The sequence below is a fragment of the Sorex fumeus genome, unplaced genomic scaffold (genome assembly GCF_029834395.1).
Source record: "Sorex fumeus unplaced genomic scaffold, SorFum_2.1 ptg000010l, whole genome shotgun sequence".
NCBI lineage: Eukaryota > Metazoa > Chordata > Mammalia > Eulipotyphla > Soricidae > Sorex > Sorex fumeus.
The window spans coordinates 5,819,222-5,834,848 of record NW_026606067.1 but is presented as its reverse complement, the minus strand read 5'-3'; the positions used below and the strand labels follow the sequence as shown (position 1 = coordinate 5,834,848).

General features: G+C 38.9%; 1 protein-coding gene across 1 annotated transcript in view; it reads left to right on the top strand.

The window, feature by feature from the left end:
• CRB1 (crumbs cell polarity complex component 1) overlaps nucleotides 1-15,627 on the top strand; it is a 79,755-nt gene that overhangs the window by 38,685 nt on the left and 25,443 nt on the right. Inside the window, 5 exon segments of the mRNA XM_056110535.1 lie at nucleotides 12,618-12,667; nucleotides 12,670-12,705; nucleotides 12,708-12,843; nucleotides 12,845-12,887; nucleotides 12,889-13,118. Of these exon segments, the coding sequence (XP_055966510.1) occupies nucleotides 12,618-12,667; nucleotides 12,670-12,705; nucleotides 12,708-12,843; nucleotides 12,845-12,887; nucleotides 12,889-13,118 (495 nt within the window).

Sequence of the window (15,627 nt, the reverse complement as noted above, 5' to 3'; positions counted from 1 at the left end):
CCAGTGGTGTGACATTTTTTTTTTTATTTTTTTATTTTTTTTTTATTTTTTTTTTCTTGTTGCACTACTTTTCATTTTCTTTTTTTTTTTTTCTTTTTTATTAGTGAAGCAACATGAGGTACAGTTGTAGATTTACAATTTTGTGCTTGGATCTCGGTCATACCACGATCAAATACCCATCCCTCCACCAGTGCCCATTTTCCACCACCAGGATAATATCCCTCCCCCCTCCATCCTCCCATCCCCCCATCCCCCCCTGCCACTATGGCAGGGCATTCCCCCCTGTTCTCTCTCTCCTCCTGGGCGCTGTGATCAGCCAAAGAGGCATTGAGTGGCGAACATGTTCAGTCCAGTCTACTTTCAACCTGCATCTCCCCTCCTGGGAGGATCCTCCAAACACCCTCCACTTGGTGTTCCCCTTTCTATCTGAATTGTCCTTTCCCCTAGAATACCCAGCTGGCCTCTAAGTTATGGAGTAATTCTCCTGGTGTTGCTCTCAGCTATTCTTGGGTATTAATCTCATATTTTATTATTTTATATCCCCCAGATGAATGCTATCTTTCTATGTCTATCCCTCTCTTTCTGACTCATTTCGCTTAGCATGATACTTTCCATATTGTACCACTTGTATGTAAAGTTCATGACTTCATCTTTTCTAAGAGCCACATAGTACTCCATTGTGTAGATGTACCAAAGTTTCTTTAACCAGTCATCTGTTCTTGGGCACTCAGGTCTCTTCCAGTTTCTGGCTACTGTAAAGAGTGCTGCAATGAACAAACAAGTGCAGATGTCACTTCGGCTACACGTTTTTGCCTCTCTGGGATATATTCCCAGGAGTGGTATCGCTGGGTCAAATGGGAGCTCAATTTCTAATTTTTTGAGGAACGTCCATACTGTTTTCCAGAAGGGCTGAACCAGTGGACATTCCCACCAACAGTGAAGGAGTGTCCCTTTCTCGCCACATCCGCGCTAGCAACGGTTGCTTTTGTTCTTTTGAATGTGGGCCAGTCTCTGAGGTGTGAGATGGTATCTCATTGTGGTTTTGATCTGCATCTCCCTGATGATTAATGATGTAGAGCATTTTCTCATGTGCTTTTTTGCCATTCGGATTTCTTCTTTGAGAAAGTTTCTGTTCATTTCATTGCCCCATTTTTGGATGGGGTTGGATGTTTTCTTCTTGTGGAGTTCAACCAGTATTTTGTATATCCTTGAAATCAACCCCTTGTCAGATGTGTATTCGGCGAATATTCTTTCCCATTCTGTAGGCTGTCTTTGTATTTTGGTCACTGTTTCTTTGGAGGTACAGAAGCTTCTTAGTTTAAGATAGTCCCATTTATCTATCTCTGTTTTCACTTGCTCAGCCAGTGGCGTGTCATCTTTGAACATACCATTAGCCTCAATGTCATGGAGGGTTTTGCCAACTTTGTCTTCAATGTATCTTATGGTTTCTGGTCTGATGTTGAGGTCTTTAATCCATTTTGATCTTACTTTTGTACACGTTGTTAGGCAGAGTTCTGAGCCCATTTTTTTGCATGTAGCCGTCCAGTGATGCCAGCACAATTTGTTAAAGAGGCTTTCCTTACTCCACTTCACATTTCTTGCACCTTTATCAAAGATTAGATGATCATATGATTGGGGGGTGATGTCAGTGTATTCAACTCTGTTCCATTGGTCTGCAGTTCTGCCTTTGTTCCAGTACCATGCTGTTTTGATTATTACCGCTTTGTAGTAAAGTTTGAAGTTCGGGAGGTTGATTCCTCCCATTTTCTTTTTCCCAAGAATTGCTTTAGCTATTCGTGGGGGTTTATTATTCCATATAAATTTCAGGAGTGTTTTCTCCATTTCTTTGAAGAATGTCATGGGTATCCTTATAGGGATTGCACTGAATTTGTACAGTGCTTTCGGTAGTATTGCCATTTTGACAATGTTAAGTCTTCCGACCCATGAGCAGGGGATCTCTTTCCATTTCCTCATGTCCTCTTTTATTTCCTGAAGTAGCGTTTTGTAGTTTTCTTTGTACAGGTCCTTTACTTCCTTAGTTAAGCTGATTCCTAGGTACTTGATTTTCTGGGGCACAATTGTGAACGGGCTTGATTTTTTCATGTAGCTTTCCTCTCTCTCACTGTTTGCGTATAGGAAAGCCATGGACTTTTGTGTATTGATTTTATAACCTGCAACTTTACTATACAAGTCTATTGTTTCTAGGAGTTTTTTGGTGGAGGTTATTGGGTTCTCTAAGTATAGTATCATATCATCTGCGAATAGTGAGAGCTTTATTTCTTCCTTTCCTACCTGAATGCCCTTAATGTCTTTTTCTTGCCTAATTGCTATTGCAAGTACTTCCAGTACTATATTGAACAGCAGTGGAGAGAGTGGGCATCCTTGTCTCGTCCCTGATCTTAGAGGGAAGGCTCTCAGTTTTTCCCCATTGAGGATGATGCTTGCTGTAGGCTTGTGGTAGATGGCTTTAACTATGTTGAGGAAAGTCCCCTCTATGCCCATTTTGGCTAGGGTTTTCATCATAAAGGGGTGCTGGATCTTGTCAAATGCTTTCTCTGCGTCTATTGATATGATCATATGCTTTTTATCTTTTCTTTTGTTGATATGATGGATTATGTTGATTGATTTCCGAATGTTGAACCATCCTTGCATCCCTGGGATGAATCCTACTTGGTCATGGTGTATGATCTTTTTGATGAGTATTTGGATTCTATTTGCTAGTAGTTTGTTGAGGATCTTTGCATCTGTGTTCATCAGGGATATCGGCCTGTAGTTCTCTTTCTTTGTGTTATCTCTCTCTGCTTTTGGTATCAGTGTGATATTTGCTTCGTAGAAACTGTTTGGAAGTGTTTTTGATATTTCAATTTCGTGGAAAAGCTTAAAGAGGATTGGGAGTAAGTATTCTTTAAAGATTTGGAAGAATTCACTGGTGAATCCATCCGGGCCAGGGCTTTTGTGCTTGGGGAGACTTTTTATTACCATTTCAATTTCCTTGATGGTGATAGGTCTGTTCAGGTATTCCAGGTCTTCTTGGTTCAGCCTTGGGAGTCTGTAGGAGTCTAGGAATTTATCCATTTCCTCGAGGTTTTGATGTTCTGTGGCATAAAGCTTTTCAAAGTACTCCCTGAGGATCCTTTGAATTTCTGTAGTTTCTGTTGTAATGACCCCCTTTTCATTTCTGATTCTGTTTATTAGTGTTTTCTCTCTCCCTTTCTTTGTGAGTTTTGCTAGGGGCTTATCGATTTTGTTAATTTTCTCAAAGAACCAGCTCTTGGTTTCATTGATCTTTCGGATTGTTTTCTGGGTTTCCATCTCGTTAATCTCTGCTCTGAGTTTTATTATTTCCTTCCTCCTGTTAGGGTTGTGCTCCTTTTGTTGGTCCTTCTCCAAGTTCTTAAGCTGTGAGGTTAGTTTATTTATGTGGGCTCGCTCCTCCTTCCTGAGGAATGCTTGTAGAGCTATAAACTTTCCTCTTAAGACTGCTTTTGCTGTGTCCCATAGGTTTTGGTAACTCGTGTCCTCGTTTTCATTCGTTTCTAGGAATCTTTTGATTTCCTCTTTAATTTCCTGTCTAAGCCACTCGTTGTTTAATAGCGCACTGTTTAATTTCCATGTGTTTAATTTAGTTTTCTGTTTTTGTGTGTGATTTACTTCTAATTTCAGTGCATTATGGTCTGAGAAGATTGTTGATACAATCTCTATCTTCTTAATTTTTTGGAGGCATGTTTTGTGGCTCAGCATGTGGTCTATCTTGGAGAATGTTCCATGTACGCTTGAGAAGAATGTGTATTGAGCTTTTTGTGGATGAAGTGTCCTGTATATATCTACTAAGCCCCTTTCTTCCATTGTTTCCCTCAGATGAAGTATGTCCTTGCTAAGCTTGAGTCTGGTTGATCTATCAAGAGGTGACAAAGCGGTGTTGAGATCTCCCACTAGTATTGTGTTGCTATCGATTTCTTTTTCCAAATCTATGAGTAGTTGTTTTAAGTACTTTGCTGGTCTCTCATTAGGTGCATATAGATTTATTATTGTAAGTTCTTCCTGTTGTACAGATCCTTTGGTCAATAAGAAATGACCTTCACTGTCTCTTATGACCTTCTTCACTCTGAAATCGATGTGGTCTGATATTAGGATAGCTACCCCAGCTTTTTTCTGGGAGCTGTTTGCCTGTAGGATTGTTTTCCAGCCTTTGACTCTGAGTCTGTGTTTGCTTTGACTATTGAGATGCGTTTCTTGCAGGCAGCAGAATGTTGGGTTCAATTTTCTAATCCATCCTGCCACTCTATGTCTTTTAATTGGTGCGTTTAGCCCATTGACATTGAGAGAGATTATTGTTATGGGATTTTGTCCCATTGTTCTGTTGAAATTTGGTGTATTTGAGAGGTCTGTCTTGCCTTAAAGTAGCCCATTTAGTTGTACTCGTAACCATGGTTTTGAGTCTATGAAGTTCCTGAGCTGTTGTTTGTCCGTGAAACTGTGTGTTGTTCCTTCTATTATGAATGAGAGTCTCGCTGGGTAAAGTATTTTTGGAGAAGCATTTATTTCATTGAGTTTTTTCACTATGTCCCACCACTGTTTTCGGGCCCTGAGGGTTTCATCAGAAAAATCAGCAGTGAATTTTAAGGATGCTCCTTTGTAAGAGATTTCTTTCTTCGATCTTGCTGCTTTCAGAATTTTGTCTCTGTCTAAAGTTTTGGTCATTTTGATCAGGATGTGTCTTGGGGTATTTTTATTCGGATTTCTTCTAGCCGGTACCCTTCGGGCCTCCTGGATGTGGTCACAAGTTTTCTTCAGCTCTGGAAACGCTGTAGCAATGATTTCTTTGACAGTTTCTTCTTCGTCAAGGTTTTCTTCCCGTCCCTCTGGGACTCCAATAATTCTTATGTTACCCCTCTTGGCTTCATCACGATCTTCTCTTGCCATCTGTTCTCGAACTGTGAGTCTCTTTTCCATTTTCTGCTGTTTTCTGACAAGACTCTGAACTTGATCTTCGAGCTCACTGATTCTGTTCTCAGCCGCTGTTACTCTGCTGCTGAGGCCTTCCACTGAGGTTTTCAATTCGGCTACCAGGTTTTTCAGGTCCGACATTTCCGATTGCATTTTCCTTATTTCTGCCTTCAAATCCTCTTGTCTTTTATTGGCATTGGTTTCCATTGTTTCTTTTAGTTCCCTAAGCATCCTGAGTAGCTCCATTCTGAATTCCTTGTCAGAGAGGTTGTCTAACGCTATAGTACTGTTGGTGTCGTCTGGGCTAGCCTCGTGAATAAGAAAGTTTGGTGGGCTTTTGCGTTGCTTTACCATTGTGACCAGTGTGGTTTGGTCCTTCACACTCGCTGCTACTGTTCTAGTTGAGTGAGGAGAGGCTGCCAGGAGCCATTCAGCTTTGTTGCTGCTAGATGCTCCTCTTTTACCTTTCTGAGTCTGACCTTCTTCTCAATCAGGCGTTATTCTTTGTTTTATAACTGACATTGAGTGAAACTTTTGGAGGTGTTACTATTTACTACTGAACTTGTATAGCTATTTTCCAACTGAACTTTTGTTGGAAATGGAGTAGGCGAGTGGGATTTTGTTGAATTGTAGTAGAAGAGGTGAGGAATTTTGTTTGGTATTAGGTAACAAATTGATGAAAAGGATGAAAGGATGCAGGTCCAAGTTGATTGAAGTGAGTGATATACCTGCGGCCGCATAAGCGGCCGCCCGCCAGGAAGTAGGCCACGCCCACTTTTAGGCCACGCCCCCTTCTTAGAGGCCACGCCCCTACACAATCCCAGGCCACTCCCTCCCAGGATCCTGGGATCCCCGCTGTTCTCAGGTGTGACATCTTTTAAGACACCATTACCTTCTATGTCATGGAGGGTTTTGCCAACTTTTTCCTCAATGTGCCTTATGGATTCCGGTCTGATGTTGAGGTCTTTAATCCACTTAGACCTTACTTTTGTACATGGAGTTAGGCAGAGATCTGAGCCCATTTTTTTGCATGTAGCCGTCCAGTTTTGCCACAATTTGTTAAAGAGGCTTTCCCTGATCCACTTCACTTTTCTTGTCCCCTTATCGAAGATTAGATTCTCATATGCTTGGGGGGAGATATCAGTATATTCAACCCTGTTCCATTGGTCTACAGTTCTGCCTTTGTTCCAGTACCATGCTGTTTTAATTATTACTGCCTTGTAGTAGAGTTTGAAGTTAGGGAGGTTGATTCCTCCCATTTTCTTTTTCCCAAGAATTGCTTTAGCTATTCGTGGGGGCTTATTGTTCCATATAAATTTCAGGAGTATTTGCTCCACTTCTTTGAAGATTGTCATGGGTATCCTAATAGGGATTGTGTTGAATTTATACAGTGCTTTGGGAAGTATTGCCATTTTGACAATGTGAATTCTCCCGATCCATGAACAGGGGATATTTTTCCATTTCCTCATATCCTCTTTTATTTCCTGAAGTAGCGTTTTGTAGTTTTCTTTGTACAGGTCCTTTACTTCCTTAGTTAAGATGATTCCTAGGTTTTTGATTTTCTGGGGCACAATTGCAAACGGGATTGTTTTCTTCATGTCACTTTCTTCTCTTTCACTATTTGCATATAGGAAAGCCATGGACTTTTGGGTATTGATTTTATAGCCTGCAACTTTACTATACAAGCCTATTGTTTCTAGAAATTTCTTGGTAGAGGTTTTAGGATTCTCTAAGTATAGTATCATATCATCTGCGAATAGTGAGAATTTGATTTCTTCCTTTCCTACCTGGATGCCCCTAATATCTTTTTCTTGCCTAATTGCTATTGCAAATACTTCCAGTACTATATTGAACAGCTGTGGAGAGAGTGGACATCATTGTCTCGTCCCTGATCTTAGAGGAAAGGCTCTCAGTTTTTCACCATTGAGGACGATGTTTGCTGCAGTTTAAGGTAGATGGCTTTAACTATATTGAGGAAAGTCCCCTCAATACCCATTTTGGCTAGGGTTTTCATCATAAAGGGGTGCTGGATCTTGTCAAATGCTTTCTCTGCATCTATTGATATGATCATATGATTTTTATCTTTTCTTTTATTGATATGGTGGATTATGTTGATTGATTTCTGAGTGTTAAACCAGCCTTGCATCCCCAGGATGAATCCTACTTGGTCATAGTGTATGATCTTTTTGATGAGTAGTTGAATTCTATTTGCTAGTATTTTGTTGAGAATCGTCGCATCCATGTTCATCAGGGATATCGGCCTGTAGTTTTCTTTTCTCGTGGTGTCTTTGTTTCCTTTTGGTATTAGAGAGATATGGGCTTCATATAAACTGTTTGGGAGAATTTCTGTTTTTTCAATTTCCTGGAAAAGTTTAAGAAGGACTAGCAGTAGGTCCTCTTTAAAAGTTTGGAAAAATTCTCTAGTGAATCCATCTGGACCTGGGCTTTTGTTTTGGGGAAGACTTTTGATTGCAGTTTCGATTTATTGATGTTAATAGGTCTATTCAGATACTCCAGATCTTCTTGATTCAGCTTTGGGAGATTATAGGAGTCCAGGAATTTGTCCATTTCTTCTAGGTTCTCTTGTTTCGTGGCATATAGACTTTCAAAGCAGTCTCTGATGATCTTTTGGATTTCTTTGGTTTCTGTTGTGATATCCCCCTTCTCATTTCTGATTCGGTTTATTAGGGTTCTCTCTCTCTGTTTCTTTATGAGTGTTGCTAGTGGTTTATCTATCTTGTTTATTTTCTCGAAGAATCAGCTCTTGGTTTCATTGATCTTTCAGATTGTTTCTTTGGTTTCCATGGCATTGATTTCTGTTCTAAGTTTTATGATCTCTTTCCTTCTGCCTGATTTAGGCTCTTTTGTTGATTCTTTTCTAAGGTTTTGTGTTGTGAGGTCAAGTTTTTTATGTGCATCCTTTCTACAGTCCTAAGATATGCTTGCAGAGCTATAAATTTTCCCCTCAATACGACTTTCGCTGCATCCCATGGGTTCTGGTAGCTCATGTCTTCATTCTCATTTGTTTCCAGGTATCTTTAGATTTTGTCCTTGACTTCGTTCCTGACCCACTCGTTGTTCAGCATCGAGTTGTTTAATTTCCAGGTGTTTGATTTGGTTCTCCGTGTCTGTGTGTGATTCACTTCTATTCTCAGTGCATCATGGTCTGAAAAGATGGCTGATACTATTTCTATCTTCCTGATTCTGTTGAGGTATGTTTTGTGTCCTAGCACATGGTCTATTTTGGAAAATGTTCCGTGTGCACTGGAGAAGAATGTGTATTCTTTCTTTTTGGGTTGTAAAGCCCTGTATAGGTCTATAAGTCCTCTCTCTTCTATTTCTTCTTTCAAAGCCAATGTTTCCTTGCTGGAGTTTGTTCTTGTTGATCTGTCCAGAGGTGATAAGGCGATGTTGAAGTCTCCAAGTACTATTGTGTTTCTTGCAATGTCTTCCTAAAATCTGTTAGCAGTTGTTTTAAATATTTAACTTTTCCCTTATTGAAGCCCTAGCCAATCAGGGCATTCAAGCCCAATACATCAGGATCCTCCATGAACTGTATTGCGGATTCACTACCAGGATCTCATCATTCTACAAAGAAATGATCGTTGATGTCAAGAGAGGGGTTCGGCAGTGTGATACCATTTCACTGAAACTCTTCAGTGCCACCCTCGACAACATCATGCGACGACTAGAATGGGAAGGAATGGGAGTGAAGATAGATGGTCGGCAACTACACCACCTCCGCTTTGCTGATGACATTGTTTTAATAACACCAAACATCAGCCACCAAACATCAGCCAAGCGGCACAAATGCTGGCCGACTTTGACCGTGAGTGTGGAAAGGTAGGACTACAGCTGAATCTTACGAAGACAATGTTTATGAGAAACAGCCTTGTTCCTGATGCCCCATTCGCTCTCAACGGAACAACCATCTCCGAATGCAACAGCTATGTGTACCTAGGTCGAGAGATCAACATGACAAATGACCTGGCACCCGAGCTGCGCAGGAGGAAGAGAGCGGCTTGGAACGCCTTCAAGAACGTCGAAGAAATAGCCAAGAGGACGAAGAACCTCCGGCTCCGGACACATCTCTTTGATTCCACTGTTCTTCCTGCATTAACTTATGCCTCAGAGACCTGGGCCCTACGCAAACAAGATGAGAACGCTATTCAGGTCTCCCAAAGAAGAATAGAAAGAGCTATGCTTGGAATATCACGTTTCACTCAAATGAGAGAAAGAATCCGGAGTTCTGACATCTGTCGACAATCAAGAATCAGGGACGCTGTCTCATTTGCCAAGGTGTCGAAAATCAGATGGGCTGGTCATGTAATGAGATTTAAAGATGACCGCTGGACTAGAGCTGTTACCAACTGGATTCCACAGGATGTCAAAAGGCCGCCCACCTACCAGATGGTCAGACTTCTTCATCAAGATCATGAACGATCGGTTTGAGGCCCTTCATGTTCCCGGAGCGAAGAGATGCCATTGGGCTACACTAGCACGCGACAGGGACAAATGGAGACATTACTGGCGCCCGCTTGAGCAAATCGACGACTAACAGGAAGTTAAGTGATTAAGTTGATTAAGTGATCCCTCATTAGGTGCGTATACATTTAAGAGTGTAATTTCTTCCTGTTGTCCATATCACTTGATGAAGATGAAATAGCCTTCACTGTCCCTTCTAATCTTTTTCAACGTGAAATTAATGTTGTCAGATACTTGTATAGTCACCCCAGCTTTTTTGAAGTAGCTGTTTGCTTACAGGATTGTTTTCCATCCTTTGACTTTGAGTCTGTGTTTGCTCTGACTGTTGAGATGAGTTTCTTGTAGGCAGCAGAATGTTGGGTTTTGTCTCTGAATCCATTTTGCCATTCTGTGTCTCTTTTTTTTATTTATTTATTTATTTTTTTTTCATTCTGTGTCTCTTAAATGGTGAATTTAGACCATTGACATTGAGAGAGATTATTGTTATGGGGTCTTGTGTCATCTTTCTGTAAGGGTCTGTTGTGGTTGTAGGGTTTGTCTTGTCTTATATAGCCCCTTTAGCCCTTGTTTTAGGTTTGGTTTTGAGTCTATGAAGTTCCTGAGCTGCTGTTTATCTAGAAAATAGTGTACCGTTCCTTCAATTTTGAGTGAGAGTTTAGCCGGATAGAGTATTTTTGGTGAAGCATTCATTTCAGTGAGTTTTTTCACTATATCTCACCACTCTCTTCTGGCTTGAGGGTTTCCTCTGATAGGTCTGCTGTGATTCTAAGGGGTGCTCCTTTGTATGTGATTTCATTTTTTGCCCTTACTGCTTGCAGTATTGTAATACTTACATTTTTAAGTACCAACACTTTAAGTATTCACTGACATTCATCTGTCCACAGTTCAGCCCTTTGAGATTTGCAGTTTTTCAAAATTCCTATAGCAAATCACACGTTCTGATTACTTGCAGTGATTTCTAAAGGAAATGAACTTGCTGGAGAAGCATGCTTCTAAAAAAAAAACAGCTCTATTTCTCTGTGTCCTTTAATCTGGATCCACAAAGTGATGCCTCAGGCATCCGTGTATGACCAGCAGGGACTCCCACAATCCCTGAGATAGAGTGATTCTGTGCATATTCTCAAATGCAGGAGCTTGAAGAGCCACATTTTTTATTAGGCATTTTATCTCATATGAAATAGTTGCCGTGTATTCAGAGATGTTAACCTCTTCAAATAGGTTGTTTTATCTAAATGTACACTTTGAAAGCTACCTGTAGTTGCCTGGAGCAGATGATCTCCAAATGCAGATTCAAAATGCAGAGTTCCTGTAGGAAATCAAATCAGAGTTCTGAAAATGTAGCTTTATACAGAGGGGATATTCAAACATAGGTGGTTGTTTAAGCAAATTTCACTGCTGTTCAGTGAAATACTCAAATATGTCTTGCCTTTGTCTAGACTTAAACTGGACCCTATGACAGCATTTAGACATCATGTTAAGTAGACTTTTTCCCCTGGTAAATTGGGATGTAAAAACCTGAAGAGGACAAAATCTTTAAGACAATGCTCTTGTCAAGTTTATCAGTATTTTCTAGATTGAAAAATAGTCTCTACAGTTCTTATTTGACTTGACCTCTTAATAGACAACACAATTGAAATCTCTCATTGAAAACTCTCCTTACTCAGTTGATGCGACATCACACCTTGGCTCTTATCCTTCTTACTGACATCTATTTTGTTTTTTACTTCCAGATGTATACTGATTAATTGAATATGTACTCTCTTGATGTTCTCAGCAAGACTTAACATTAAGTATCACAGTTTTAAGTATTTACTGACAAATTCAAAGTGATACTAGCAAATTTAGAATGTCTTTCTTGATATTCTATATTACACTGGTTACTAGACATCTGCACCTAGAATCTAATAAACATCTCAAATTTAAACTCGACTCTCACTTTCCCTTCAAATTTGTGCTTCCTGTTTCTTCCTTAAATCTACAAATAGAAATTCAAGCTTCTAGTTGCTTGGGTCAAAAACATTGGAGATAAATCTAACAGGATCCTCTGAGTATAAGAGTACCCTGTTTGACTTATCTCCAAATATTTCCAAAATCTCACCACTTCTCACGGGTTTCACTTTACTGATGGTGGATTCAAATCACCATGATTTCTCCTAGAAATTTTGCAATAATTTCTTTACTTTATTCAGATTTTTTGCTCAAATATTGTCATCTTAGCTAGTTATTTCCTGGTTTCATTTAAAGTTAGAACTCCACCTCTAACCTCAGGAACCCCCTTCTGTTCTTTACTTACCTTATTTTCTGCCAAAGATCCAATTATCCTTGAGATTCTGTCTACTATGCTTCATTTCTGTGTCTGATCTGTTTCTACTAGCTAGAATAAAAGCATTTGATATAGTTACCATCAATGTGTTTGAAAAAATAGGTTGATTTCATTTTTCACTTTCCGATACCTTTCTTGGATAATTCTCATTATTAGCATTGCCTTGTTATTGCCGTGTGAACTTCTCTGACCGCCAGAAATCATGGTGTTGGAGGGAGTTCAATATTAGCAATGTCCCTGCTTTTTAGCTTCCCAGTATTAACTGCCTCCAAAGAGGATCACAACTGGAAGACTCCCCTTTCCCTTGTTCAACTACCTTACCTTCTTGCTCTAATTTGGTGTACTGACTCCAGGAAGAATTTTGCAAGCCTAATTTTTGATTTTGGTCCCTTAGAGGGGATAACTCAGCTTTATACTGTTTAAGTTTTCCGGCAAATGAAGTCAATATCTGCCTGGAGGAGTCTTCTTACAGATGTTTCAGGAAGAGCTCTTGCTATATAAATATCTTGCAGCAAGCTGGAGTACAATAGCATAATTTCCCCATTCAGCTCCCCCGTCAATGAAAAGATGCTTGTATGTTGATCAGTGCAGAGCTCTTCTCATACTTTCATGCGCTTAGTTGGCCTCAGCTATAAATCATAAACCAGATATAGTTTTTTTCAGCTAAACATAGAAGTTCAGAAAACAGGTCAGATTGTCATCCTATTGAATAAAATTTTCCTGAATATAGAAAGCATCCATGCATACATGTATTTATGCCTGTGTTTATATAAAATATATAATGTATATTTCATTTTCTGCTGCATTTTATGAGTCTTAAATTTTTTCCTTTTTATTTCTTTTTCTTTGTTTGATATTAAAGATTTGGCATAAATGACTCTACGGGATATTCTGTTTTTAATCTTGATGAGAATCAGGAGAGAGCTTTTCCATCTCTATGTTTGTTCAAACACACCTGGTTTACTTCTTGCTTTGGAGAAACAGTGCTTACCATGTACTCATGTCTGACTGAAACATGGCAGACTCGTAATGTTGCATCCAAGTTCTCCCAAATTAGCAGTCAACTTTGTTTTTTGCATTGGTAATATTTAAAAGACAATAAAATAAAATTGAACTGTACCAAGCTTCACAAAAACCTAGAATTTATTTTTGTTCCTGCATGGAAAATCCAAAGAGGAGATGTACTATACATTGGTGGCCTGCTTGGCAGACAAGAGCCTGGTGTATATTCTGGATTATTCAAAGGCTGTATCCAAGATATGAGATGAAATAATCAAGATCTGGAGCTCTCCCCAATTTTAAGGATCAGTTCATCATAGAATCCAATTCTTGAACATATGCAAAGTAAGTTTAAACATACCAAGTTGGTCCAAATTGTATGCTAAAGTTTTATTTTATTTAAATTAACAAATTTTAAATAGTGGTTACTAACTACCACTTTACTCTTTAAATGCTATATGGCTACATGTATACTTTAAATGTATAATAAGGTATACCTTGAAGTGGTATTATGAATGATAAATAGAAGGAACTTCAAATTTTTGAAATACATTAACTGTTGTAGTTATAGGTATACATTTAGTAAAAGTATATAACTTTTTAAAATTTTTATTACTGAAACATCACGAGATACAGTTGTAGACATAATTTTTTTGTGCTTGGGTTTCACTTATACAATGATTCCTCAATAATTGTATAAGTACCCATCCCTTGACCAGTGCCCATTCTCCACCACCACTGATCCCAGTATCCCTCCCACCCCCCACCCCCACCCCCATCCAACCCTGCCTCTGTGACAGGGCATTCCTCCTTGTTATCTCTCTCCTTTTGTGTGCTGTGGTTCGCAAAAGAGGCATTGAGTGGCAATCATGTTTGGTTTAGAGTCTACTTTCAGCATTCATCTCGCATCCTGGGAGGATCCTCCAAGCACCCTTTATTTGGTACTCCCTTCTCTAAGCTGCCCTTTCCCCTAGTGTGTGCAGCTGGCCTCCAAGCCATGGAGAAAACCTGGTACTTATCTCGGCTATTCGTAGGTGTTAGTCTCCTATTTTGTTGCTTTATGTTCCCCAAATGAATGCAATCTTTCTATGTCTGTCCCTTTCTTTCTGACTCATTTTGCTTAGCACGATACTTTCCATGTAGTACCACTTGTATGTAAATTTCATGGCTTCATTTTAGGAAAAGTATATAACTCTTGGGATTGGAGTAATAGTTCAGTGGGTGAGGTGCTTGTCTTGCATGTAGCCAGCCCAGGTTAGATCTCCAGCATCCCATATGGTGCCCAAGCCCACCAGGACTGAGTCCTGAATGCTTTACTAGGAGTAACCCCTGAACAAACCAGGTATAGCAAAAAGGTAGGAAAACTCTACCTGGAGAGCTATCATAGCTCTTATGATACTAGCACATTGAAATTAATCATTTATTAGAACAATTCTGTGTAATTCACAAATGATAAGTTAATAATTCTTTATTAATTATTTATCAACAGTAAGATTGAAGTATTTTAATTAAGCCATAAAAATAAGGATTTTACCATAGTGACATCATGATGTATATGACCAACAAACATAAATAAGTCCAGCTATATTTCTACTACTTCTAAAATAATCAAATAAGTTAAGAACAATAGTACTAAAATCCCCAGTTTTTTAATGTAATCCAAAAGGTTTAACCAAATTACTTCTTTTTGAAAGATACCATTAGTTTTGGATGTCCAATTAGAAGTGTTTTGAACTTTCAAGTAAATAAGAAAAAAAAATATGAGCAGTGGATATTTTAAAGCTTATTTGAAATTCTCTAAAATGTGATTCTTAGAGCCTACACTTGCTTGACTTTCATGTATGTCAGTCTAAAATCTACTTAAAATAAATGAATTTGTTGGCTCTGCATGACCTTTCAAGGGAAAAGAAAAAACACATTTCTATCTGTTGAACATGAATAGAACTTTATTACCATCAGGAATCTTAGTTCTAAGCATACAAAAAGAATCAATGACACATGACTAGACACGCTTTTAATGCACCAGACACTATTTCACATGGATCAGTTCATTCTTTTGAAGGGCTATGCATTGCAAAGCCTGGCAAGCTACTGTGACATATTTGATATGCAAAACACAGTAACAACAAGTCTCACAATGTTACTGTGCCCGCTCGAGCAAATCGATGAACAACGGGAGGACAGTGACAGTGACAGTGACTATGAAAAACAAGCATAATTATTTCCCCTGGTTTTATCATCTATAGAAAGAAACTGATTTTTGGCAGAATTATGTAACTAGTCTAGCCCACGTGGTATCAATGGGACTGAGACAGTCTGAGATCTCAGAAATTCTTCTTTTTTCTTTTCTTAAATTTTTATTTATTTTATAAAATAGTTCACAATATTCGATTACATTTAATATTCAAACACCAATTTCACCATCATTACACCTTCCCACCACCATATTTTGGATGTTTCCATCCTAAACCCCATTTTCTGTCCCAAAGCAGAACCAGAATAGAATATTTTGTATTCTTGTTTTGAAAAAACACTAAAAATGCTACAGAAAGGTATCCTTAGAGGAAAGAGTGTGAAGATTGTTGTATTTCATCCAGGGGATTAAGCCCTTATATAAGAGATCACTAACATGTTGTTAGAGGTTGAGCCTTGTGTGTTTATATATATATATATATACATATATATATGTGTGTATGTATATATGTATGTATATATGTATCACATATATATACACATATAACATATATATGCACTGCTGTAGCACTGTCCACCCATTGTTATTCGATTTGCTTGAGTGGGCACCAGTAATGTCTTCATTCTGAGACTTATTGTTACTGTTTTTGGCATATCCAATACACCAAGGGGAGCTTTCC